At 41.0% G+C, this 27,535-nt stretch overlaps 1 protein-coding gene across 1 annotated transcript in view; it reads right to left on the reverse strand.

Annotated features, from left to right (window-relative positions):
* Nucleotides 1-27,535, reverse strand: part of C2CD3 (C2 domain containing 3 centriole elongation regulator) — an 80,661-nt gene that overhangs the window by 13,959 nt on the left and 39,167 nt on the right. Inside the window, exons 25-32 of the mRNA XM_065423314.1 lie at nucleotides 20,526-20,664; nucleotides 18,794-18,858; nucleotides 12,692-12,897; nucleotides 11,829-11,959; nucleotides 10,540-10,704; nucleotides 9,718-9,935; nucleotides 6,771-7,836; nucleotides 5,155-5,263 (exon numbers count right to left, since the gene is read on the reverse strand). Coding sequence (XP_065279386.1) covers nucleotides 5,155-5,263; nucleotides 6,771-7,836; nucleotides 9,718-9,935; nucleotides 10,540-10,704; nucleotides 11,829-11,959; nucleotides 12,692-12,897; nucleotides 18,794-18,858; nucleotides 20,526-20,664 — 2,099 coding nt within the window. The remainder of the gene's footprint in view (nucleotides 1-5,154; nucleotides 5,264-6,770; nucleotides 7,837-9,717; nucleotides 9,936-10,539; nucleotides 10,705-11,828; nucleotides 11,960-12,691; nucleotides 12,898-18,793; nucleotides 18,859-20,525; nucleotides 20,665-27,535) is intronic.

A 27,535-nucleotide genomic window follows, 5' to 3' on the forward strand; every position in this document is an offset into this window, starting at 1 on the left:
TGTGCCTCTGAAGTTTGATGAATTCTGAAAAAAACCTAAAACAAAGCTAGAGTTCAAAACTTACATTTCTAATATCCTAAAACTAATGAAGAACACACAAAAATGCAGAAACCCCACTGTTTCAAGCTCTGCAGTTCACCTTTATATGAATTCAACCTACATTTAGAAAAAATGGATTAATTCAATCTGTAAAACATGCCACATCCTGTAAAAGTCCATGCTATCACCAATCTATCACTTACAATCTTGATTCCACCTTCCTAGAGGGACAGTCACTCTTCAGATTGTGTTATTGGTTTTACTCATACAGGTCACAGGTTCTGAACTTGCACTGTAATTCCTATACTGTTAACTGCAAGGACCTTTATGATTAAGGGCCCAAACTTGCTCCCACTGTAGTAAATGGCAAAGCTTTTTTAAACTTTAGGGAGAAGGACTGGGTCAGAACTTTGAAAATCTGAAAAAAATAGTAATCTTTTTTTCTCCTTATTTACAAACGTCAACCAATATTCTATGGTGTAAAACCGACATCTTCCCTTGTTACAGAAGCTAATTTTGTCATTGGTTTACATACCCTATAGTCATGTTTTCACTCTTGCTAAATTCCAGTGGAGGAAGGAGAAGGATGGTCTTGTGGTTAAGGCACTGACCCAGGATAACTGGGTTCAATTCCCAGCTCTGCCACAGACTTTCTGTGTGACCCTGTGCAAGTCACTTTCTCTCTGTCTCCATCCCCAATCTGTAAAATGGGTGTAATGCTCCTTTTCTGCAACCCTTTTGTCTGTCTTGTCTATTTAGATTGTAAGCTCTCTAGGGCATGGACCGGACCCTCTGTTACTAAGTGCTTAGACAGCATACAGTACAATCAGGTGAGGCCTGCATGCTTACTGTAATATAGAAATACTACTGTTAATGCTAATGATAAAATACCCCTGGAATTAACCTTGTTTAAAATGAGAAAAATTACTAATTCAACACGATTTGGTTAACACCCTTCCTAATTATTATTAATCATTTCTATAATGGTAGTGGCTGAAAGGACTCATTCAGGCTTGCGTTTCTATGTTCTAACTTTAACTCTTCATTTAGTAGCTGGATAAAGAGTGGATTCAAACAACAGTATTTTATTATTTATGAAGTCATAGGTGTGGATCTCTCCTTATGTATCTGTAATTAGCCACTGATTCTTTCCCAGTGAATTGTGGGAGAACTTGTTTGTCCATCTGGGCACATAGGGGGATTTGTGGGAAGGCACTGGAGAACCACCAGCACTCAAGTGATTTAGCCTCCATCCTCACTGCAAAATGGTGGGTTACCAGCAGGAGTGAAAGCTGCATCCCCAGCCGAGACAGCCAGCGCAACATCAAACTGGGATCATAGAATATCAGGGTTGGAAAGGACCTCAGCAGGTCATCTAGTCCAACCCCCTGCTCAAAGCAGGACCAATCCCCAACTAAATCATCCCAGCCAGGGCTTCGTCAAACCTGACCTTAAAAACCATTAAGAAGGGAGAGTCCACCACCTCCCTAGGTAACCCATTCCAGTGCTTCACCACCCTCCTAGTGAAAAAGTTTTTCCAAATATCCAACCTAAAACTCCCCCACTGCAACTTGAGACCGTTATTCCTTGTTCTGTCATCTGGTACCACTGAGACAGTCTAGATCCATCCTCTTTGGAACCCCCTTTCAGGTAGTTGAAAACAGCTATCAAATCCCCCCTCATTCTTCTCTTCTGCAGACTAAATAATCCCAGTTCCCTCAGCCTCTCCTCATAAGTCATGTGCTCCAGCCCCCTAATCATTTTTGTTGCTCTCCGCTGGACTCTTTCCGATTTTCCCACATCCTTCTTGTAGTGTGGGGCCCAAAACTGGACACAGTACTCTAGATGAGGCCTCACCAATGCCGAATAGAGGGGAATGATCACGTCCCTTGATCTGCTGGCAATGCCCCTACTTATACAGTCCAAAATGCCGTTAGGCTTCTTGGCAACAAGGGCACACTGTTGACTCATATCCAGCTTCTCGTCCACCCTAGGTCCTTTTCTGCAGAACTGCTGCCTAGCCACTCGGTCCCTAGTCTGTAGCAGTGCATGGGATTCTTCCATCCTAAGTGCAGGACTCTGCACTTGTCTTTGTTGAACCTCATCAGATTTCTTTTGGCCCAATCCTCTAATTTGTCTAGGTCTCTCTGTATCCTGTCCCTACCCTCCAGCGTATCTACCACTCCTCCCAGTTTAGTGTCATCTGCAAACTTGCTGAGGGTGCAATCCACGCCATCCTCCAGATCATTAATGAAGATATTGAACAAAACCGGCCCCAGGACCGACCCTTGGGGCACTCCGCTTGATACCGGCTGCCAACTAGACATGGAGCCATTGATCACTACCCGTTGAGCCAGACAATCTAACCAGCTTTCTATCCACCGTATAGTCCATTCATCCAGCCCATACTTCTTTAACTTGGCGGCAAGAATACTGTGGGAGACCGTATCAAAAGCTTTGCTAAAGTCAAGGAATAACACGTCCACTGCTTTCCCCTCATCCACAGAGCCAGTTATCTCATCATAGAAAGCAATTAGGTTAGTCAGGCATGACTTGCCCTTGGTGAATCCATGCTGACTTTCCTGATCACTTTCCTCTCCTCTAAGTGCTTCAGAATTGATTCCTTGAGGACCTGCTCCATGATTTTTCCAGGGACTGAGGTGAGGCTGACTGGCCTGTAGTTCCCCAGATCCTCCTCCTTCCCTTTTTTAAAGATGGGCACTACATTAGCCTTTTTCCAGTCATCTGGGACCTCCCCTGATCGCCATGAGTTTTCAAAGATAATGGCCAATGGCTCTGCAATCACATCCGCTAACTCCTTTAGCGCCCTCGGATGCAGCGCATCTGGCCTCATGGACTTGTGCTCATCCAGCTTTTCTAAATAGTCCTGAACCACTTCTTTCTCCACAGAGGGCTGGTCACCTCCTCCCCATGCTGTGTTGCCCAGTGCAGTAGTCTGGGAGCTGACCTTGTTCGTGAAGACAGAGGCAAAAAAAAACACTGAGTACATTAGCTTTTTCCACATCCTCTGTCACTAGATTGCCTCCCTCATTCAGTAAGGGGCCCACACTTTCCTTGACTTTCTTCTTGTTGCTAACATACCTGAAGAAACCCTTCTTGTTACTCTTAACATCTCTTGCTAGCTGCAACTCCAAGTGCGATTTGGCCTTCCTGATTTCACTCTTGCATGCTTGAGCAATATTTTTATACTCCTCCCTGGTCATTTGTCCAATCTTCCACTTCTTGTAAGCTTCTTTTTTGTGTTTAAGATCAGCAAGGATTTCACTGTTAAGCCAAGCTGGTCGCCTGCCATATTTACTATTCTTTCTACACATCAGGATGCTTTGTTCCTGCAACCTCAATAAGGATTCTTTAAAATACAGCCAGCTCTCCTGGACTCCTTTCCCCCTCATGTTATTCTCCAGGGGATCCTGCCCATCAGTTCCCTGAGGGAGTCAAAGTCTGCTTCGATGAGAGATTGTGTATGTGGACAGGAAGTGGGTTAGGGGCAACACCGAAGCTAGAGTCCGAATTTATTCTGCAGTGAAGAAGACTGTTAGAGAGCAGTTCTTCATGAGATAGAACTGGATCAGAGATTAGCAACAGAAAGCTAAGTGAAAGAGAGTTTTGGGGATGGATTCTGAGCAGAATATTGTTAAAATTCTTCCAGATTTCATCCAGAATATACATACACAACACAAAAAGTAATCCTGATAAACAATAAGGGAAATTCATGCCCGCTCATTACAATCAAGCTCTAAGTTTGAGTCTTTGAAGCATCCTAGGACTGACAGGCTCCTTTGATATTTATTTATATTATGATCAGGAGAGTAAAAAGAAGAGTGCTTAGCTGAATGAAAACAGTTTGCATTCAAGTCATTCATTAATTACAGAAATAGAAAGTCAAATCAAAGGATACCTGACCCTAAAAACTTCTGAAAGCTCCAGAGGAGGAGAATTTTTAATTACTTCAGGGAAACAATGTAACACTGGTAAAGAGAATTTTACTCCTAAAAATGAGCCACAATTTGGCTAATACATAGAGAGCAAAATTCAGAAAAAATAAATACTCAAATCAGCAATCGCAGGTGTAGTGACAGTTCTGTAAACATGTTTGCCAATTTCAGGTAGTTTATTACTTCAGGGCCATTAGGTTCTGCCTGTTTTTGTTCTGCTTAGCTAAGCAAGATGTTCCTTGTTACGTAAATGTTCTGTTCAGCGTTGGTTTCCATAGGTCAAAGGGAGAGGAATGAACACATTACTTCTGCTGGGAGTGGTAGCAAATAGCCCATCTGTTGCAGTACCAAGATCTGCACCAGGGAAACTAACACTGATTTCCTGTGTTCATTGCCAGATGCAAACAGTATTTAGTCCCCATAAAAACTGACACCCTAAAGACGTCTGAAAGTTATAATGCCCCTATTCCCTCACAAAGCAGCACATCGCAAGCAAATACGTTTTTGCATATAGAAATTTTAAAACATAGCAAAAGCACCCAATAAACTACTTGTATGATTTATGAACATTTCTAAGATTCTACTACTCTCTCCATGTCAGTTGAAGAATGACATTCTGACACGTGAGGATCAAAGCAGTTCTCTGCTGTAAACACACTTGTTAAGCCCAGAGCCCCTTGACCTAAACAGTATAATTGTGTTAGCAGTAATTATAGGTACAATTTTAGGAGCTGGGTATTTAAAGTTATGTGCCTTAGTATGAATTTTGGTGCCTAAGTAGGAATGGCCTGATTTTAAAAAGTGCTGAGCACCTGCAGATCTCCTAGACTTCAATGGAGTTATTTCTGATTTGCCCCAGTGTGACAGGAGAATCAGACCAATGACTACATAGGCAAATATAGCAGCTATTATATATGCTGGAATACCATAGCTAACACAGCCTTGAACACTGGAAACTGGTTTCACTGAGAGGGGAAACATTCATCATGAACAACAAGGCTCGCACCTACCCTTTTTGAAAACTGCTATGGGATCTCTTACATAAAACTTGAAAGCCAAAGAACGGCGGAAGGAACTTCCATTTAACATCTTGTCAGGGAGGAGGGCTGTCATTTAGATAAGACTGTAAAAGATTAAGAGTTCAGCATACTGTACTTACTTTATTAGATGTGGCAGCTGGGCAAGAAGAAGAAATATTGAGCATTCTCATGGAGACTTCCAAATGTTGGGGTGGAAGAAAAAAGTTAGGAATGACAATAGGATCTGGTCTGAACAGAGCTGTTAAGCAATAACATCTTGCAGTGCTTTACAATGATAGAAAACTCTGTAGTTATGTATTTGGATTCAGCATCATCACAAAAGCTGGGCTTAATGGATCCATGATTTTCTAAATAATCCTATTTATTTTTAATTTCTGAACGTTCGATCATTCAGATCACTCAGCTCTGTTGCATAGCTCCACAGAGTACAGAACATTAACATAATAGGACACTCCTGTAGCGCCTTATTCTGAAAAATCCAACATGCTTTACAAAAGGTGATATGTGAAATATAGGTATTACTTTGACCATTACTGAAATGTGGCAACTCTTTTTCATTAATTAAAAAAAGAAAGTTATTTAAGTCTCTTTTAAAATAAAGGAAGCATGGCAAGCTGCAATAGCGCACATCAAACATTACACAATTGTTTTGTTGGCAAGAAGTGAAAAACAGCTTTCAGTTCAAGCTGTTCGGAAGAATGCACGTAGGCAGGATGCAATTAGCCAGACTGAAATGTGATCGAGACACTGAGATTAATACACCTAATCCTTGCACAAAGTGTCATGGGAATTAATGGCCACAAATGGTCAGGAACCCTATTACAGATCACCTGACTGACAGCAGAACAATGCTTCCTAATACGCTGCTGGGACATCAATTCGGGTTTAAGAGGGAAGAATGCTACATACTGAATCCTCACTTCCTACAGCTCCTAGGTCTCCCATTCAAATAATAGCCAGGTCCAAATCGTGACGTCTCCTGGGATCACAACACAAGGTGGTACTGCCTGCAATAAAACTAAATTTGATAATTTTGACACTTCCAAAAGTAATACAAGTTAGGACTAAAACTGGGACCCTAATCCATCCAATTGTGCCCAAGTATTACAACACATGCAGTTTGTAAGGTGATCCTTAATTGGGGGACTATTGTTAAACCTATGCACAATAGAGTTGTTCAAGACACAATTTTCCCGTTAAAGAAAGCTGCATCCAGTTTGCTCCATGTAGTGTTTGGGAAGACACTGGCAGGTGGGAGGGGGCAGGCAGGGGTGGAATTGATCATGTATTAATTGCCAACTGTAATTGAAAATTAAGTTTTTGATTAAAACGGACTAACCCTCTGGTTAACTAACATTAATTTGCTTACAAGTGATAGACCAACATGGGATCCCAGTGTTCGGGGATCCATCAGTTTCCATCCAGCTTTAACATTAGTTTAAATTAATCAGGAAAAAAAGGAACAGTTTAAACAAGAAGCATTTTGCCCGACAATGGTTAAAACAAGAGCTTGAAAGGTCACACATAAAAATTGGTAAAACACACAATTGTGGCTAGGTTGAATCCTTGCCTGTTAAACTTTACACTGGCAGATAATTTTACACCCCCCCAAAAAGAGGTTTAAAAGGAAAATGTAACCCAATCATAGTGGTGATCACCAATTACGTTCTAATAGAGCCACTCACTATTTTTTAGCATGCAAACTGCACTTGATGAAAAAGATAAAAAAGGATACAACACAATACTAGATTTCACAGACTTTTCTGACTCTTCAGGCAGATCCTCACGGCTCTCATCAGAGCAGCTCCCACTATTTCTTGTAGCCTCTGACTGTGCAGATAAATTCTGAATATGCATCCCTTCATCAGACTCACTTCCTTCCTCACCTTGACAGTCTGCATCTAAATACTCATTACTTTCCTCCTTTCTTTCTCTGGCAATGGTCTTGGCCACACCAAAATCTCCACTGCCTGGTAAATCCAATGGTTCTCCAGATATTGCATGAAACTCTTCGTCTTGTTCTGCTTCTTGGGCTTCAATTGCTCCATTGTGATTGACATTCTCTTTTTCTAATGACCCAACATCTGCTTGATGCATTTTGGGTAAATGTGCAGGCTGAAACAGCTCTGAATCAGTTGCTTCAGTATCACTATTTGGACCTTCAAGGCCTTTTCTCACTACACATGCAGCATTCTCTTCAATATAGGGACTAGCACAGGATCTAGCAGTGCTGGGCATATTTGGGTGGTTGTTCTCCGGTATACTAGACAAAAAGCTACTTCTTATACTCTCTCCTTTTTCGAAACATTCAGTAGTCACTGAGTATTGGTCCTCATTTCTCAAGTCTATTGGCTGGCTGTCAGGGCCCTGCTCCCCTTCAGATACAATGCTGGACCAGGGACTGGTTTTGTCAGTTACAGTAGTTATTTCATTTAGAGTCCTTGGTTCTATGACATCCTCTTCATACTCTTCATCACTGTTGGACCGGATGGCATGTGTATCCTCCTCTGTCTGGATGTGGTCCAATGACACAGGATGCTCATTTTCAGTGGCGGCTTGGTCTAGAAATTCATAGAGCATACCTCTCCCAAATGCAGACCTTCCGAGAGAGAATAAAGATGGTGTATCTATGTGGGCACTTGGCAATTCCATTCTTGATTGGTCTTGGTGCATCTCAGTTCTCACTGCTCCATCCTTTTGATCCGATACAACATGAAGGGCATGTTTAGTGCCTGAATTTCTGATATTGTCTTGAAGCACGTTTGAAGATTCTTTGGTATTTTTCGTTATAGTCTGCAAATCTGATTGATGGTAAACAGCATCAGTACATACAGGAGATGAAGGCTTCAACTCTGATCTTTACTCTTTAGTGCAGCTATAGCTGCACTACTTGTGAATAGCCACATATGCAATGAATGATTAAAGGTGCTAAGTATGTAAAGCTTGAGTCAAATAAAAATTGGGACAATGGGAAGGGGGATGGCGCTTGATAACCGTTCACAAATGTCAGAAAGGCGCAAACACTGAGAAGGGGAGGGAATTTGTTTAGGGTGGTATAGGGCAGAATAATGAAAAGTACTGCGATGAAATTGAGGAAGAGAAAAGTTGACTATGAGGAAAAAAAAGTTTCCTCACTTTTTTACTCACTGACTTCGAGACCTTTTAGTGGAACAGTCCCCCAAGAGAAAGTGAACAGCCTCCATTGCTGGGACAGTTAGAGCCAGTCTGGACAAAACCCACTCGCAACAAGGGAACAATCCTACATGGGCCAGAAACAGGAGATGGGAACTAGCTCACCTAGTTACCTTTTCTACCACTAGCTTCAACAATCCTATGGAATAGGGCTAGAGGACATAGCTCTCACTGATACTCTCTAGTTCTGCATATCTGATGGTAATCTGCATGCTTCTATCTATTTCTATATTAAAAGTCAAATGAGAACCCATTTAGATGATTGCCAATTAAATATTTATACCAACTGAAAGGCACAAGAGAACACTGATTTGTTCAGGGCAAAAGTTACAAAAACGATATATTTCAATATTAAAAATGAAGAGTTGCATGCGTCATCTATATAACATAGGAAGCAGGGGAAAGGAAAGGTTGATTGGCCTAGGAGTCTAATGATACATGGCCTCCTTTGATACAGCCATGTCTTGGCCATTTACAATTTATTTTAATAATAAGGAAATCTATTTTTAGTTTCTAGTTAGAGATCAGATGTACCTCATTTCATCAAAATCTTTCAGGAATTAGAGCATCTGAGATAGATATGTGGAGGAGGGGGGGCAAGAGAAGCAAAGAAAATAGTATACTGAGGTGAGCAGGACAAAGCTGGCAAAGTCTAGAGAACAGGAATAAGTGGCATCAGAATCAAGATGCTAATACTGTATACCAGAAGGAATGGCCCTGTAACACGGGAGATGGTGGCATAGTACCAATCCTAGAGGGTAGGCAGAGGTAGATACTGCAGACAGCCTGCTTCATACTGATGACAGTCTCTCTTCTACCCACTACTTTATTATAAAAAGGCACAACAGGCTCAACACTTGGGATTCTCAGCCAACTTGCTAATCACAATGTACTGGAGCTGGATCAGAATGGTCACAGAGGACTAGGCTAATATGAAATTAACTGCAAACAGTAACAAGGCTAGTGCCAAGGAAGGGCAGTAAGTTGATAGGTGGTTTAAGAGGTAGGGTGGCGTGAAGAGATGGGGACTTTAAAACCACCATGGGAAGCAAAGATATTTCACTTGACTCACTACTGCAACATATCCACTTCTGTAGACAATGTGGCACAAAATTTATCAGCACTACTAGTGAAGAACAGATACACCTGAAATTATATAGGGAAATTTAGGTAGGCTAGCATATAATTAACAGGACAGAAATCAATCACTAACTACTACTTAATCTCACCTTCCTAATGTTGTATTTACATATATTTTACTTAATGGGCGTGTCAGCTAAGATTCCAACACCACCACTACAGAAGTGGAGCAATTGCCTCAGGGACCAGCACAAATTAGTTGTCTGTTAGAGGTTGGTCTTCTTAAAATTAAAGATTGGGAAAAGTTGTGTCAGGAGTTTTGGGGCCACTTTAAAGAGGGGATTTAAAACAAGGGATTACCTAGCGCCTGTGGCTCTTGGTAAAGTATTCCAAACAAGGTAACTTCTTACCATTGATCAGAGTGCTGACTTGAGAGACCAAGTGACTAGATTTTTCCAAAAGATGGTGTCCATCAGGATCTACCATTCTGGTCCCAAACTCTTGGCAATCCCCATTCTGCTGTTCCCGATTTCTCTTCGATGTGGTGCCATAGCCATCGTCAGGGAAAGAGCTGGTTAATTTCTGACTGAAGTATCTCTGAATCTCATCCAGCTCAGTCAAGTTTCTTCTGTAAGCCATGTAAGAGAACAAAGATTCATAATGTATAAATACCTGACGAATTAACCTTGTTTTCCTAAGGTTTAGAACTAGGCTAAAAAACTATTATCCAGCCAAAAATTTAATCCATAAGATCCCAGCCTAGAAACGATTCTTTCCGAGCCAAACAGGAAAAAATAAAGGGAACCTCATGTAAATCAGTTAATGCTTTGAGTTTTATGTGTGATCAAAATGCTTACAAGGTTTGTTCATTTTCCTTTCTTAGCTCAGAGAGGACTTTTGGTAACATAGAGTAAGTTAAGTTACAGGATGACAGAGATGGATAGTGCTAAGTATTCAGTCTTGATTTGCAAACACTGCTTCTCTCCAGTCCTGGGACTTCTCACAGCTCTGCCAAAGCGGGACAAATCTAACCTGTAGCAACCCTCAATATTCCAGTCTTGTTTTAATACTGCTGTTAAGTTACAGTACTATACCACTAACACCCAGTTTCATAAGATTACTATATTAATTTTAGTTTATTTTAAAAGAGGATGCAAGAATTGCAAAATTTCAAGATTTACGTTGTGAACCTAAAGCCATATACCACACTGGTAGCCATGGGTTTGCTTTACCTGAGAGCAGTTAGAAGTGAAGTACGTGATGAATGTGACAGGGAATCTAATCTTCCAGCCCTTTGTGCGTTCCCTTCCACCTGCTGCAAGGACTCATGAAATCTGCGAACATTTTGCATGTGCTCTTCATGACGAGGTGTCCATGTCTCTGTTGGACTAATTCTGCTAAAAATGGGTATATATTTATATACATGCACCAGCACATCTCTACCTATGAAAGATCTGCCAACTAGATATATCAAAGCCTGTTAAAAATACTCCCCCTGCATCATTAAAGAAGCATTAATGGATTAAGCCCAGAGCATGCAAAATTTGGCAAGAATGACATTAGGAATTCACAAAAAGCCTGAGAACTGCACCTAATTTGCATCATAATAGAGTAGATTGCAGGCATGCTCCTTTTTAACACAGAAGTGCAGCCCACAGATATAGGTGCCAGCTTGCAATGACCAATCTGGATCTAAACAGTCAGTTGTTCAGATGAAGGAGCACTATTTGCCGGTGCCGGTACTCTTTGCAAACTTCAACAGACAAAGCTAATAAAACCTTGCCTGGCAGGCTGCTTCTAGGTAGGTTACCTTCCACATACTCTAAACAAGCAGGCCATGAATTAATCCTCTTTCTTACATGTTTTCTCAGTGTGAGCTGCAGTTACTGCTAGTAACAGATCTGAACAAAAGGGATGTCCCCATAGCATCTGTTTTTAGCAAGAGTAAGCAGAAATTACTGCAGGGTGTCTACCAAAGCCAGTCTCAGGGATGTGCAATATGGGCATGCCTCTTCACCCCTCATTTGGTGACAATGAAAAGAAGTATGACAAAATACATAGAGATGACAGACACCCATCCCTACCCCACATCCCACTAAGCAGGGCAGAGGAAAACAACAGCCAGTCTTGGCAGTGGTACTACATTATATCTAGGGGTACAGGGAGTGAAAGAAGCAGCTGGGTGCCTCACTGGGGAGCAACTGTGATGTTGTAGTAAGGAATCAGTATCAGGACATTAGGAGATTGGCATCTCTTGGGACATTCACTCAAAAATATATTTAATAGAAAATTGATTGACAGTCTTCCAATTAAATGCAAGTACTGAACACAACTGTTTTAGTCCTTTAATCGCAGGGGCGTGGATCTGGAGCGAGAGGCGTGGCACCAGGTATATTTCACCCTGGTCAGCAGACTTAGAATTTGGGCTGGTAGGTGTCGGTAAAAGTTTCAAGCTCTGAAAACAATAAATATTTACTCTTATTATTTTATTCCAGAGATATTCTTGTATCAGTTTTCTTACCGCTCCTGAGTAGTAAAATCAACATCCTTTGATGAAGTATTAAACAGTTGTCCAGAGTGTCTTGTAACATAGCTGGGGAATGCAGTACACAAGGCCCTTGCCTGGAATGAAAAAGGACTGTGTGCAGGAATCTACAACAGCAAGATTAAGGAGAAATAAATGTGAGACTTCACTGAACTAACCAACAGTATAAACTTAAGTTTATAGACTGCTTTACATTTTCAAAGCACTTTACGAAGACTGACCAACGGGAACAAACCAAAATCTGGATTGTTTTATAAACATTAGTTAAAAGTAAGGCAGGATCTAGCACCAAGAAGTCCCGCTGCCATTTTTCATGCTTTTACAATCATACCCTCCTAGTTAAAAAAATGTCTCTCCCCACTGTCCCTGTGTGAAAGTTCCACACAAACAACAGGGGAAACTGACTAAACAACTATGCAGGGGAAACAGTGAAACTGACTACATGCAGAGTGCTATCAAATACACCGGTAAAGAAACTTAAAATAGAGAAAAATTATGTTTTTAATTTATAGTCATCTTATATGTTACATGTAATAATTTCATACAGGCATGTCTTTTTCACTTATATTGCAAGCTCTGTGGGGCAGGAACTTTCTCAGATATATGTTTGTACAACACCTAGAATAATGGGGCTCAGGCCTCTAGGTACATTTATTGTAATATAAATTAGTTTTTAAAATTGAGAATTCAGGAATTTCCAGCATTTGTTAAGCCATGCTCAATCCACTACACAATGCTGTATGTATAGTTAACTTGTCACTTTGTGAATCCAGAAAATTCATTGTAAGTTATTAGGAACAAAATCAGACTTGTGAATAGAAAGAAACTGGAGTACATACTGAAGAACCTGGTGCTTTGGTCCGAATCCTTGCCTGCCTTATTTCTTTGAGATGAATTATACTTTCAAGAGGGGAAATCGCTACTTTAATCTGCCCTCTGCATTGTCCACTGAAGTCTGTAATATTGTACCACCCACAGACTAACTGGAAGCCAGAAAGAAGGGGCGAGAGATCCACAGATGCAAATCCTATCACTCGTTCAACATCTGTGGGGAAAGAAGAGTGTAAATCGCGCAGTTAAAACTAAGGTGTGCAAGCGTAACATTTGCACCGTTTAAAACAATCAGTTACACAGCCCTGAAACTTTACACAGCTTTACAGAGCAAACCTCAAAAAGTATATAGTAAGCAGAGAACACAAAAGGCAAAGGCCAAGTTCAGGTAAAAAGGGAGTGAGGATTATGGAGTCTGAGAACAAAGTAGAAATGACACCTGGAAGGAGTGGGTTTTTAGGAGGGGTTGCAGGAGGAGACAGGATGTCTGCTGGACACGGAGAGGGAAAAGGTTTCAAATGTAGGAGGGAACAGGAGTGTAGACATGAAACCAAGATGGTGAAGGAGGAAAAGAAGGAACCTGTAAAGCAACAATATAGGGACGAATGGAGGGAGAAATGTCAGAGACGTGTGGTAGCAAGATTACGTAAAGCCTTAAAGTTGAGGACAAGGAGCCTGAATATGATGTTCTTAAAAACAGAAAGACAAGGAAGGTATGTGAGGAAGCAATGACGTAACTGGAGTGGTCAGGGAAGGAAGTGGACTTTTGGATAGAATGCAAGAGTCTGGGCACATAAGCAGGGTGGTCAGAAAGCAGGTTAAAATAATCAAGAAGAAAGTGACCCAGGCCCAGACAAGTGGTTTTAGTGGTGGGGAGAGTGAGGAAAGGGCAGACTACGGTGATGAGGAGTAATGGGACCTACCAAGAAATCAGTTATAAAGGGGGAGGAGAAGAGAGATGCCAAGATTAAACCAAAGCTGTGAGCCTGGGAGACAGGAAGGTTAGTGGAGCTGGTGACAGTGATAGAGAAGGGAGGCAAAAATCAGGAATTCAGTTCTGGAGAGATTGATTTTGTGTTGGAGGGGGCACATCCAAGAGGAATAGTCAAAGAGGCATCTGGAGACTATAATAATTCTCTCCTTCTGTCTAGTTTAACATCATGTTAATTATTCTATTAAATATTTCCCTTATTCAAAATAGCAGCAGTGTTAAAGAAATTAAAATAGATACGGTAAAGGACCCAATGCACTAAGGATTATGCTCTACAGCCAAAATGCTTCTGAAATAAATGTAGTCAAACTTTACTAATTCTGGGTCACTGAGAACGAAAATGATGCTTAAAATTGTTGATTGGCTCTAGTTTTCAAGATATGCTATTGGGTCAATATATACGACCCTTGACTTGGGAATGGCGGAGGATAAGTGAATTATAAAGGGAAGGGATCTCAATTTAAACCAGAAATGACTAAAATACATCTTTGACTGGATCTATGAATAAATCTATGACTGGGTTTGGACAGTACTTGCTTTTTAGGCAAAACAATGAATGATGCAATTTGAAGCTGGTATTGCGTCATACATGATATGAATTGCATCATGTTATTCCTAGAAGTCATGGATGATGTAATCATAACGAAGCTTACATCACTCTGCTGAACAAATTGCCCTATATCAGCACTAGAAATCATACAGTGTCGTGCTCTCTTATTTGTCAGTGTTTGATTTTGCAAAGGGACACATTTCTGTTTAGCCAAAGTGAGCAGAGATGCCTCGTACTTGTGTGAACTGTGCAGATAACTTCTGCTATGTTTGTGGTGAAGTGACTTTTGCATCACAAAAGCGCAGTATAACCACTATGGTTAAGAAAGCCTATCACCTTTCTTTTGGCTGCAAAATTGGAGATCAGGACAAGAGGTGGGCCCCACACATATGCTGCAACACTTGTGCAACAAATCTTTGCCAGTGGTTGAACAGGAAAAGGAAATCTATGCCTTTTGCAGTGCCAATGATTTGGAGGGAGCCAACAGATCATACCAGCAATTGTTACTTCTGCATGGTGCCTCCAGTTGGGAAAGGTATGTCAAAGAAGAAAAAGTGGACTGTGCATTATCCAAACATTCCATCAGCTATACGCCCAGTACCCCACGGAGAAGGACTGCCGGTTCCTGATGCACCAGAATCATTCTCACTTGAGTCAGACGAGGAAGAGGAAGAGGATGAAACTTCTGGTCCTGAACCATCAATGTCACAGGACCCACATTTTCTCCCATCCTCCTCCTCTGAACCACACCTCATAACACAAGGTGAACTGAATGACCTTGTCAGGGATTTGGAACTACCCAAGAGTAAGGCAGAGCTGTTGGGCTCCAGACTACAGCAGTGGAATCTCCAGGCAGGTGATGTTAGGGTTTCCATGTTCCGTGACCATCAAAAGGATCTTGTCCCATTCTTCTTCATGGAAGGTGATCTTGTAGCCTGCAACAACATCGATGGTGTGATGGCAGCCCTCAACATCGTTCACCATCCAGATGAGTGGAGACTGTTCATTGATTCATCGAAGACGAGTCTTAAAGCTGTTTTACTGCATAATGGCAATGTTTTGCCATCAATTCCAGTTGGTCATGCAGTCCATATGAAGGAAACCTATGACAACATGAAACAACTTTTGAGGTGCATAAACTATGACCAACATCAGTGGCAGCTTTGTGGCGATTTGAAGGTTGTTGCTCTCTTGCTTGGTCTGCAGACTGGATACACAAAGTACTGCTGTTTTCTCTGCGAATGGGATAGTCGTGCAAGAGATTCCCACTACATCAAGAAAGCTTGGCCACTCCGACAGTCATTGGAGCCTGGGAGGAAAAGTGTTCAGCATCCACCACTTGTTGAATCAAGGAAGATTTTGTTACTACCCTTACACATCAAGCTGGGTCTGATGAAGAACTTTGTCAAGGCCATTGACAAAACACAAGCAGCTTTCAAGTACCTCCATGGAAAATTTCCAAGGTTAAGTGAAGCTAAGATAAAGGAAGGTGTCTTTGTTGGTCCTCAGATTCGTGAACTTCTTCGAGATGATGCATTTGACCATGCACTGCGTGGCAAGGAAAAGACGGCATGGAAAGCCTTCCAGTTAGTGGCAATAAATTTTCTCGGAAACAACAAGGCAGACAACTACAGGTTGTTGGTGGAAAACCTCCTCAAGGCATACAAAAGCCTTGGTTGCAACATGTCACTAAAGATACATTTTTTGCACTCTCATCTAGATTTTTTTCCACCGAACTGCAGAGCAGTGAGCGACGAGCACGGTGAGCGATTTCACCAGGACATTGCAACAATGGAGAAACGCTCTCAGGGCAAATGGAGCCCATCAATGCTTGCAGACTATTGCTGGACAGTGACAAGAGATGCTCCATTTAATGAATACAAGAGACAAGCCAAGAAGCGCCAAGTAGACACTGAATAGGACTAAACTATGTACAGAATAGTTTTTTGCCGTTTGTTTCATAATAAATTTTATTTATATAACCCTTTTGCTGATTTTTAAAGTGTTACATAAACAGGACAGGTGAAATATTATCATGTAAAGCAACCATAAACACATGAAAAGACCTAGGTTTACAAGTTATGATTAAAACTCTACTATCTACACAATATACATAGACATAAAATGTAAACATTTAAATATCTTAGAAACAGTAGCCAATCAGTTGTTTTAATTGTCATATTTGAATTCAGCACATCAAAATACATAATAAATAGCACATTTTATCTCTGAAGCACATGACTGCTCAAAAATTGTAGACCAGTGTTATGTAAAAACTGCTATCGCATTTACAAACCCTTTCCCTGCCTGGCAGAAAGTCTAGGTAAGCCTCTAGGGTCTTGCAGATTTTGTCCAAAAGGAAGTCCAGCTTTCCTACTCCATCCCAGGTTTCACTCTCTGGGGGGCTAACAGTGTCTCACAGCATGCCACAGTTCAAAACACCTATAAATGATTTGTTTACATAGAAGTGTATTAAGGCTGCATGTAACATAGATGGTTAGTGATATGGGAGTTGTAGGTCTGTGGATTTCTACTTCACTCCAGGTAGGAACAGTTGGAATGATGCTGTGAGACACCTCAGCAGACCACCAAGGAATCAGGGTGCTTCTAAAAACATAAGGAAATGAGTAGGGGTGCAGGCGTAAATTTGAAATACCAAATAACTATACCCATTAACTTGAGCCCATTGAAATTATTTTTAAAATAGATGTACCAGAAGCCATTCAAGAGCTCTAATCATTAGTTAGAGACATGTTTAGACTTGAAAAAAAATCACAAATGCATTTTAAAACCAGTTCTTCTCTCTTTCCCTTAGCTGCAAAAACTCACTGTTGCTATTGCAGTTGTTGATATTACCAGCACAGATCAGTGTAAGAAGTGCTGTAACTTGAGGGCCTGAACTCACGCTTTGGCAGGTACAATGCCTTCACTTCACCTCTGTTATTACATGAAGGGTTATTCACTTATGAACTGAGATACCAGAAAGGCTAGTGATGCAAGAGGCATGGATAGCTTGAACAGTCGAAGGGAAAAGTAAACACATTTTGAAAAAACAGGGGAGTAACGGAAAACGAGAGAGAGTTGAAAAAAAACTTTTAAGGCCAATTTGTGGAGCTCCATGACCCGCTTCTGGATCTAGGATTTCTTTTGGTTCTATTTACCAACTGATATTCCCTTTTCATTTTCAAAGTGCTTTTAAAATACCTGTGTGTGATTATTGTTACACTGTTATGTTTATTGCAATAACTTGTCTGTTCTCTCCTGCACATGTCAGTAGGTACAGGGACAAACAATCCTACCAGCAAACACAAAAGAGGACATTGTTTGGGTTACTCCAGCAGTTCAAGTTATTCTTTTGGGAAAAAAACTTTTAGCAGAAATTGTGTCAATGGCTAATGGAGGTTTTTTAACAATAGGACAAAAGTCTATTAGACTTGTACACTTTTTGTAGACTCAAAATAAAAGTTTATGTGGCAAAAATCAGCCAGCTAAACTTTAATACATTTTTAAAAATTAGTATTTTGAGTCAGCACTGGAGAGAAAAATAATAAAATACAGCTATCTCCCCAACATCAGAGCATATTTTTTTAACTTAAATTTGTTTTGTAGCAATTAAACATTCGAGGATCTAGTTTAACAATGACATGAGAAACCAGTAATAGGGACAATGAGTACCTTTACCATTGTAACAACAAACAGGATGTGTGGATAAAGTGAATACCTACAGACTTAGGTATGTTGCTAGGCACAAGGCCTATGTCCAAATGCTTCCAGCTGTCTCGATAAATGCGTATATTGGCTATAACTTCATTTTTTAAAGTCTGTTCATGCTGCTATAAAAGTACTTGGTTACATTTTGGTAATAACGGGCAAAGGAGTCCAGCCCTGAGTAGCTGTGGCAGAGGATCAAAGTAGTTTACCTTCTGACAGACCTGTAATCTTTATCTGTAAATCAGATTCTATTTTAAATAATGCCTGTAAGAAGTAAACCAGGGGAATCACACAACATCTCCTGTTAGAATTGCTTGGACTTGTAAGGATTTGTGGGCTGCTGGGTTAAAGGTTCTCAGGCTGACGAGATGAGCCTGATACATATGGGAGCTGGTAAGAACCTGGCCTTACCTAAGGATTAGGGGAAGGCCCACAAAAAAGCCCAAAATGAGGCTCTGGAGAGAAATGGGACTGAGGCCGTAAATTAGCAGGATGATACCTGCCTCTGCTGATAGCAGGAGACACTGGAGTTTGTAAGCCATTGCAGAACACGCTTCAGCTAACTCTGGAAGGAACAAATAGAAGGAAAAAGAGAAATAATAATCCATCTCCCCTCCCCAGGAAAATCGGACTTCTAAAATCCTGTCGATTTAGACTTGGTGAGAAGCAAGGTTTGAAACCTAAACTGAACTAAAACTGGCTAAAAGCTTCTCACAGTTGGAGGAACTTTGGCAAACCAGGAAATGAATGGGACTGCTTAGCTAGTATAGCCCTCCGTCGCCATCTGTTGGAAGGAGACAAATTACCCACTGTGTGCACTGAACCAGGGGCGTCTCTGCATTGCACCAGGTGGTTTACCTGCTTTATGCCATACTTTGAAGACCAGGGTTTGTTGTGGATCCAACAGAAGTTCTTTGGATAGTCTATTAAGAATAAAATCATCATAATCTGTTATGTAGAACAATAAAATTTGTCAGAAGCTAGCATGGCAAAGTGTCTCTGGAATTTCAATAACATTTTGTCTACCTTATAAAAAGTATTCTCTGAATAATGGGGGGAAAAACCCAGTGTAGGTCCTTAAAAATGTACATAATTATCGCTACATGGGCTTGTTTTCTGCTTACCCAAGGAGTAAGGTTTTTTTTTTTCTTGTTCTAAAATATTTTAAAATTAGGGTAGTGAAAACAGCACAGAAAAAAAAAAGAGAGATAACTGTGAAAATACTATCAAGCACTATAGTAGCAAACTTTTAATAAAGATTAAGATGGCCACCTGAAACACTATAACCTAATTTCTGAAAAAACACCTCCCCAAAATAGTGATGAGACAAAATCCCTTACTTCCCCCAAAGCGTTTTCAGGTCACTTGGCATATTTCTAGTATTCAAGATTGGCTCTGAGCACAAATAACCTTAGAGAATAAAACTTGTAACTGCAGCTATCAATGTCTGAATGATTGGTCTCTGCATTATAAAAACAACTGTCTAGCCGGCAAACCTCTTTCTGTGCAGTCACTGGTATAATTTCCACGCAGTCTATGACTGACAAGTTAGTGCCTAACATGCTAAATACAGTTTATTTATTGAAAGACAATGTGGGAGAGGTAACATCTTTTATTGGACCAACGTCTGTAGGTGAGAGAGATGAGTTTATCCAGAGAGGTCTGTGTAAGCACCAAAGCTTGTCTCTCTCACTAACAGACGTTGGTCCAATAGAAGTTATTACCTCACCCACCTTCTCTCTGTAATATTTTGGGATCAACACGGTTACAACAACACTGCGTACAACAATGGAAGATATTTTATTTACTGATTCACGGTGGTTGGTCTCTTTTAGTTTAGAAAATCCTAATGGCAACTGCTTCAGGTTTAATTCGAACCCCTGACTTCAAAACTTTGCAGAAACCATGAGATCCCCACCACAGATGTACTAGTGCAAGTTATTGATTAATTGTATTGTGTCCTAAGAACCACAGCCATGGACCAGGACCCCATTGTTCTAGGCATTGTACAAACTTAATAAAAAGACATAGACGTGCTACGAAAGTGCAAAGAACTTTGCTAACATTAATGAATTAATCCTCACAACAGCCCTGCGAGGCAGAAAAATGTTATCCGCTCCATTTTACAGGTGGGGAAACTGAAGCACAGAGATGTTAAATGTCTTGCCTAATATCACACGAGGAGTCTATGGTACAGTCAGAAATACAATACAGGTCTGACTCCTGGTCCTATGTTTTAGCCCAGACCATACCTTCCCTCGTACAACTCAATCCAGACATTCTAGGCCCTAGAGCTACTGTAAGATAGGCAAACATGGATTTTTAGCTGCAACAAGCTTAGCAAGGCTCCTACTGCTTTGGCCAGAGAAAGCCTCTCTCTGTTTACTTGGTTAAAGCTGCTGCTTCTGGACCACAAGGGGACTTGCATAAAACTGTGAATGGTGATAAAATAACATGTAGGAATCATAACAGGGCAGGTCCAGTTACTGGAAGACCACTTTGCTAAGTGCATCTATTCATTCAATGTCTGGCCACTAGCTGCCAGACACCATGGCTATGGAAGTGTCTGCCTCTGAAAGGCATTACATACCTTGTTTGCTGCTGAAAGTCCCAAACTGGCGAGTCAGTGTTTTCTATTATTGCAGTAGCTATTGGAGCATCTGCATCAGCAACTGCAAACGTCACATAGCTACTGGGTGCTGTCACTCCACGTTCAGTGAGAGGACTCCCTAAAATATAGTGAACTGTGGTTAGAATAAGGCAGATGATTAATCATTTCATTCAAAAATTAAGTATTGTCTTACCAACAGAACAAACCTATTAGCTACAGATAATAATGGTTGCACCATGTGACAAAGATAAAAACTGTGCATCATGGCAAAGGCCAGCTCAACCTAACAGCTGGTGGTTTCTTTAGGGTAGCAGAGCTAGCCCAGGATGTTGCTGACATTCACTAGCTCCAGTCAGGATATGAGTGGAGTGCAAAATACTATTGTGTACCTTTACTATGAAAGTGACTCTAAAAAGGACATCAGTGGTTCTGTGATTGTTGATTACAGATAAAAATTTGCCAAGGTGTTTTTGTTTTTTGTTTTTAATAAACACTATCAGCCTTGCAAATGCATCCCGGGATCCAAAAGTCAAAACTGGGTTATTTCTGGCTCATCTCACCAGTAACCAGTATTAAAAATTCCTCCTGACAAATTCTGCCTTCAGTTACACCCGAGCAACACCATTCTCATCAATGGGGTTTTGTAGGTATAACTAGGGGCAGAACTGGTCACATAGTTAGAAATTAATTATCAATTTTGTGGATAATGCACAACCCAAAATAGAACCCAGCTCACTCTCCCAGATCTGGAACAGGTCCAGAGAAGGGCTACCAGGATGATCAGAGGAATGGAGACTCTATCGTACGAACGGAGACTTAAGGAGCTTGTCTTGTTTAGCCTGACCAAATGAAGGCTGAGAGGAGACATGATTGCTTTCTGTAAATACATCAGAGGGATAAATACCAGGGAGGGAGAGGAGTTATTTAAATTAAGTTAAGCGCCAATGTTGGCACAAGAACAAATGGATATAAACTGTCCATTGATAAGTTTAGGCTTGAAATTAGATGAAGTTTTCTACCCATTAGAGGAGTGAAGATTGGAACAGCCTTCCAAGGGAGTAGTGGGGTTAAAAAACCTAACTTGTTTTAAGACTGAGACGGATAAGTTTATGGAGGAGATGGCACAAAGAGATTGACAACAACTGCATATGGCCCATTCATGACTGCTGTTTACAAATATCTCCAGTGGATTGAGGGGGAGGGCTGTGACTACAGAGAATTCTTTCCCAGGTGTCTGGCTAGTGGGTCTTGCATATGCTCAGGGTCTAACTGATCACCATATTTGGGTTCAGGAAGAAACTTTCCCCCAGGTCAGACTGGCAGAGTCCCTGGGGGGGGGTTTTGCCTTCCTCTGCAGCGTGTGGCTTGGGTCACTTGCTGGTTTGAACTAGAGTAAATGGTGGATTCTCTGTAACTTGAAGTCTTTAAATCAAGATCTGAGGACTTCAGTAACTCAGCCAGAAGTTGTGGGGTCCTATTGCAGGAGTGGGTGGGTGAGGTTTTGTGGCCTGCAGTGTATCGGAGGTCAGACTAGATGATCATGATGGTCCCTTCTGGCCTTAAAGTCTATGAGATTTGTGTTGGCTCTGCAGGGCCCTCAGACTGATTGGTGACTGAATACGTTCCTGTACCAAGCACAACTATTTAGAACCATTACAACACAGGAACCCATCTCCTGTCAGGCTTGAAATAAGGAAATGTGCACCACCTAACAGACAAATGCAAGGTGCCAAAGATGTCCAAGGATTAGTACTTTTTTTATGTAATGTCTCACAAACATTACATAACAGGGATTTAGGTTCAGAACATTCCTGTAACCCCATGTATAGATAAAGAACTGAGGCAGAGAGAGAAATAAGCTCTGTCTACACTACACTCGCCCACAAAAGAACCCCCCCCCCCTTCTACCACCAGTCAGCTCCCATGGCAGCAATACGTGGGACTTCTTGACATAGTAAGGTGCTGGAAGACTCTGGGTTTTTTGCCATAGTGTCATCTAGACATTCTCTGAGCAGGGATGAACACTGTGGTTAGAGTACTGGTGGCCACTGGCACCCCACCTGCACTTGTTCTCCCACTGGTCCTCCTATCACTGGTGAAGCTGCATCAGTGGGAAATTTTAGGGGGGAAAAAGTCTAGTGCATACAAGGCCTAAGTCAGTGGTTCTCAAACCTTTGTATTGGTGACCCCTTTCATACAGCAAGCCTCTGAGCGCAACCCCCTCATAAATTAAAAACACATTTTTTTATATTTAACACCATTATAAATGCTGGAGGCAAAGCGGGGCTTGGGGGTGGAGGCTGACAGCTCGTGACCCCACATGTAATAACCTCATGACCCCCAGTTTGAGAACCTCTGGCCTAAGTGATTTGCTCAAGAGGAAACAGTCCATCCCACAGCAAAGAGCAACTGATCTCCTGAGTCCCAGTCCCATTTTCTTAACCACAAGGCCATAGATAATGGGCTCTGACTGGCCTTCCCCGAAGTGGTTGTAAAACCGGATTCTAAAAGCTTTAGGAAACACTGTTTTTAATACAAGTGCAGACAGGAGCTTAACAACATAAAGCTGAGCTACCACAGACGCCATACATTTTGCAATGTAGAGGTGAAAGCTTTGCAAGGCTTTTGTTACAAGCAGATTATTATGAATTGCATAAAAATAGTTCAGGACGGGAAACACAAACACTTCCCCCCAATTTTTTGTTTTCTAAAAACCCGGGAGAAGTCTTGTGAGAAAAAAGATAAAGTAACCAGTTAATTGGTTTGACCTAGTTTGGCTCCTCTGGCAAACAATGTGCATTCACAGTAACACAAGGTCATATCTAGGAATCTGGACACTTTCCAAAAACTAGAAGACATGGAATATAAAGTACCTCGGAAAGCATTGGGGGCTATATATTCTCTGGTCATCTGTACTGAATTATATTGGAAAAATGAGATGCTATGAGTCTGGCCTGATTTGAGCCCTTTGGGAGGGTCCTTCAACAGAGAATTCCCACCCCTCAATTTTCTCTCTCCTTTGCAACTCTTCTTCTTCGGTGGTGTGAACACTAGCAAGCTTTGCAGCTATAATTCACTAGGCTGCAGTTCTAACAGTGGTAGAAGCTTTAGTAGAAAGAGAATTTTGGTATTTTTACCACTGTGCTGTCTAATTGCCAGTGGAGCTGTTCCAGTGATGAATTACAGCTACACAATTTGCTAATAGGTGAGGCTTTAGTCAAGGAGGTGGGGTGGAAAGGACTCTCTTTGGAACCAAATACCACTCCTCTATCAGTCAAAGAGGTTGCTATTGATCACTTCCTCCTCTCTGCCTTCAGGGGACCGAGCATGCTGCCTTTGTACTATTGTAAGACCCTTCTGCCCAATAAGGGAGTGGCCAAACTCATAATTTAAACCAGGGTATTGTCTGAGATCATACAGAGCACTGAACATCAGACAGGTCCAAATTAATATTTTGTTCTCCCCCTCAATATTGAGATTTCTTTTGTCTTTGGCAATTTTGTCTCCCCATGTCCCTCTGGTGCTTCCTAAACTCAGTCAATGCCTTTGTAGATAATTTGTTCCCTTCTTCTTGCACACAGATTGCTATTTAAGAAATCCCTGCAATTTGCTGTGACAACAGCAAACAAAATTGTGCTTTTTTCCCTGGAGATGACCTGGACGTAGTATTTATCAGAGGGCTCATTTTCAGGGCATTCACATATTAATAGACTTTAGAAATGAGCTCCACAACAACACTAGAAGCCAACATTTTCCTTCCTTAGAGGTTTTTAGAAGTTTTTAAGGTCAGGCTTGACAAAGCCCTGGCTGGGAAGATTTAGTTGGGCATTGGTCCTGCTTTGAGCAGGGGGTTGGACTAGATGACCTCCTGAGGTCCCTTCCAACCCTGATATTCTATGATTCTAACATCTTTCCGTAGATGGCAGAGCCCATAACAGGGACATGTCCTAGTATGCTATCAGAGTGCCTCTGTGGGCTGCACTCCATATCAAAAAATAAGGGTGGTTTAAGCAGCCTGCTGCATTTTACACAAATTAGATGCAGCACTTGGGCTCCTGGCAAGTTCAGCAGGAAAAATATATTCAACTTTTCTTCCAGTGAACTGAACTGAACCCCTTGCCACAGGATTTCCAATGAAGGATCAGAAAGAAGGCTGTGTGAGAAGCATCTCATTAGGATCCACTGACTGTCATGGTAACAACAAGGTAAGCAGCTACTGCACTATGCCCCTGATTTTAAATCACTTTAATGTAGGAGAATGCTGCTGCATCTACCAAAATGGCAGTTTCACACTTTGTGTTAACAGCCACATAAACCGTCTGTAATTCTGCTTGCCTGAAGATTCCTGCCTGTGAATTCTATCGGGGAATGGAATTTCTTCCTCCACACACAAGAAGCATTTCAGAGTTCAGTCTGCTTTTCTTACAAACGTACAAAGAGCTTAAAACTTAAATGGGCACCACAAATTTTGCTATCCTGGGCAGGATTGTGGATGGGGCAGCTCAGATATTGCCTGTGGATAATACACATACGCTTAGATAAGCTGGGAAACCTGTCTGTAACAGATGAGTAGCCAGCTGTCTCTTCACATGTAGGGGCAGAGTAAAATGTCCAATCAGCCTTGGCAGTCTATGGCAAAGCTAATGTTTTTCAAGTCCTATTTTGCTTTTTGCTAGGGGCTGTCACTGCCAGGAAGAGCTCAAGCAGCACTAAGGAGGATCCTGTCTCCTGCAACTACTCCCACCTCCCTCCTTTCCTCTCCACCAACCTCCTCTCTGCCTCCATTCTTTTCCCTCCCTCCTGGCCCATTCTCTTTCCTTTATCTTCTCTCATCTCCCATCCATCCTTTCCCTGAACCCTTCTCCTTTCAGTCTTCACTGTAACCCCTTCAGCTGTTTATTTCTTCCGTTTTCTCTCTCCCTCACCCACCCTACATTATTCTCTCATTTCCCCCCCCTTTTCTTACTTTCCTCATGCCTATCTCCAGAAATCCTCACAAATCATAGTTCCCACCACTATAATGTTAATCAACAGGTAATTAACATAGGGCTACAGGGGTGATTCAGATAAGAACAGGCATACTGGGTCAGACCAAAGGTCCATCTAGCCCACTATCCTGTCTTCTGCCAGTGGCCAATGCCACGTGCTTCAGAGGTAATGAACAGAACAGGTAATCAAGTGATCCAACCCTTTCGCCCATAACTAGGTAAGATAAATAGGATTTCTGGATAAAGAGAATTGGGATAACTGAAATTACACTAAGCAACAGAGGGTCCTGTGGCACCTTTAAGACTAACAGATGTATTGGAGCATAAGCTTTCATGGGTGAATGCCCACTTCGTCAGACGTATCTGTTAGTCTTAAAGGTGCCACAGGACCCTCTGTTGCTTTTTACAGATCCAGACTAACACGGCTACCCCTCTGATACTTGAAATTACACTGTAAATGTCTATTCCTTGGAAATATCAGAAGAACTGAGTAGAAGCATGGGAGAAATTGACATTAGGAAGCTAGTAATGGCACACTAAAGTGACATCAGCAACTTAAAAAAAAAAAATCATACCTCCATCTGTTTTCTTCTATTATTGTTACAAGTGACACCCAATATTATTGTAACTAAAATGATGTTAGAGAAAAAAAACTATTTTTTCAGTTTACTTTGTGTTTAGTAGCACTTTATGTATAGTCAGTTTAACTGTTTCCCCCCATTTTTAAATAAAATGGGAAAATGTGATTGTAAAACCAAAAATTGGTAGGAGGCTCAGAGACAGGTTTAGTACCTGCAGCTAAGTTTTGCTAATTTTTTGAAACTGACTAGCTATTAAGTTGACAATGTTCCATTAAAGTTCCTGAAAAAAAGATCATCCTTAATGTAATAGACAGTAACATTCATTCTATCCTTGTTATCTCTAGTATCACAATGAACTTTTCTTTATTAAGATAAATATTCTTGCTGAAACAGGCATAAAATAGTTACTCCAACTCTTTTCTGTTTGCGAGCACCTCTCTCGGTATTCACAAACAATTCCATCTTAAAACTCACAAAAGAAACATTGTTTATTGTGTTCTAAAATCCTTTCAGTAACAAATAGTATTGCATCAAGTTCCTGAACACACTCAGAGACTGCGACCTTCAGAAGGTTATAGAATCATTGTTCATTAAAAAAAACAAGTTGGACTCAGAGTGTACCAGCAGCACTTGTGCTTAAAGCACAGTTTGTCAATGACCATTTTATTCTTGCTTTTGCAATACCTCATGCCAGTAAACTCCGGTGGTCAATCATTTAAAATTAATTCATCTACATTGTTAAACAATAGATTTCACATTTCTAGGGAAAACTTCAAAGCATTAGCTAATCTGGGCCTTCCTGCACAGTCCTTCCTGGCAGTATTGCTTTTCTTATTAATATTTATTGTTTGCATTCAGGTATTGCCTAGACCCTAGAGGCTCCAATCAGGATTAAGGGCCCACTGTGCTAAGTGCTATACATACATACATACACACACACACACACACACACACAAGATGTGGAGGAGTGAGGGTGCACTGGGATGTATGTGGAAATCTCAAGGGATTGATTCACTTCTTTTTCAATAAAAAGACCTTCATTTAGTACTAACTGCAGGTGGCGGGAATAGCAGACAGTTTAAAAAAATTAAAAAGCTAGCAAGTGTGTCACCTTAGGAGCACACTAAGTGCTAAGTATAATCTCACTAAAATAGAATATTTTAAAATATGTTCAGAATTAACAGATTGGAAGATATATTAAAAAGCAATTATTGGTGCTCATCATCATGGTAACTGGGCATCTGAATATCATTCTTATTTAACAAAGTGGAAAACTGAGACAAAATGACTTGCTCAAGGTTACAGTGAGTTCATTCTAATCTTTATAGATTTTTATATCACCCCTTATCACCATAGATTCTGGCAATTCCCAGATTCCTAGTTTTGTGTCACTAGTTTAGTTCCACAAATTTACAATAAG

The sequence above is a fragment of the Emys orbicularis genome, chromosome 1 (genome assembly GCF_028017835.1).
Source record: "Emys orbicularis isolate rEmyOrb1 chromosome 1, rEmyOrb1.hap1, whole genome shotgun sequence".
Classification (NCBI taxonomy): Eukaryota; Metazoa; Chordata; order Testudines; family Emydidae; genus Emys; species Emys orbicularis.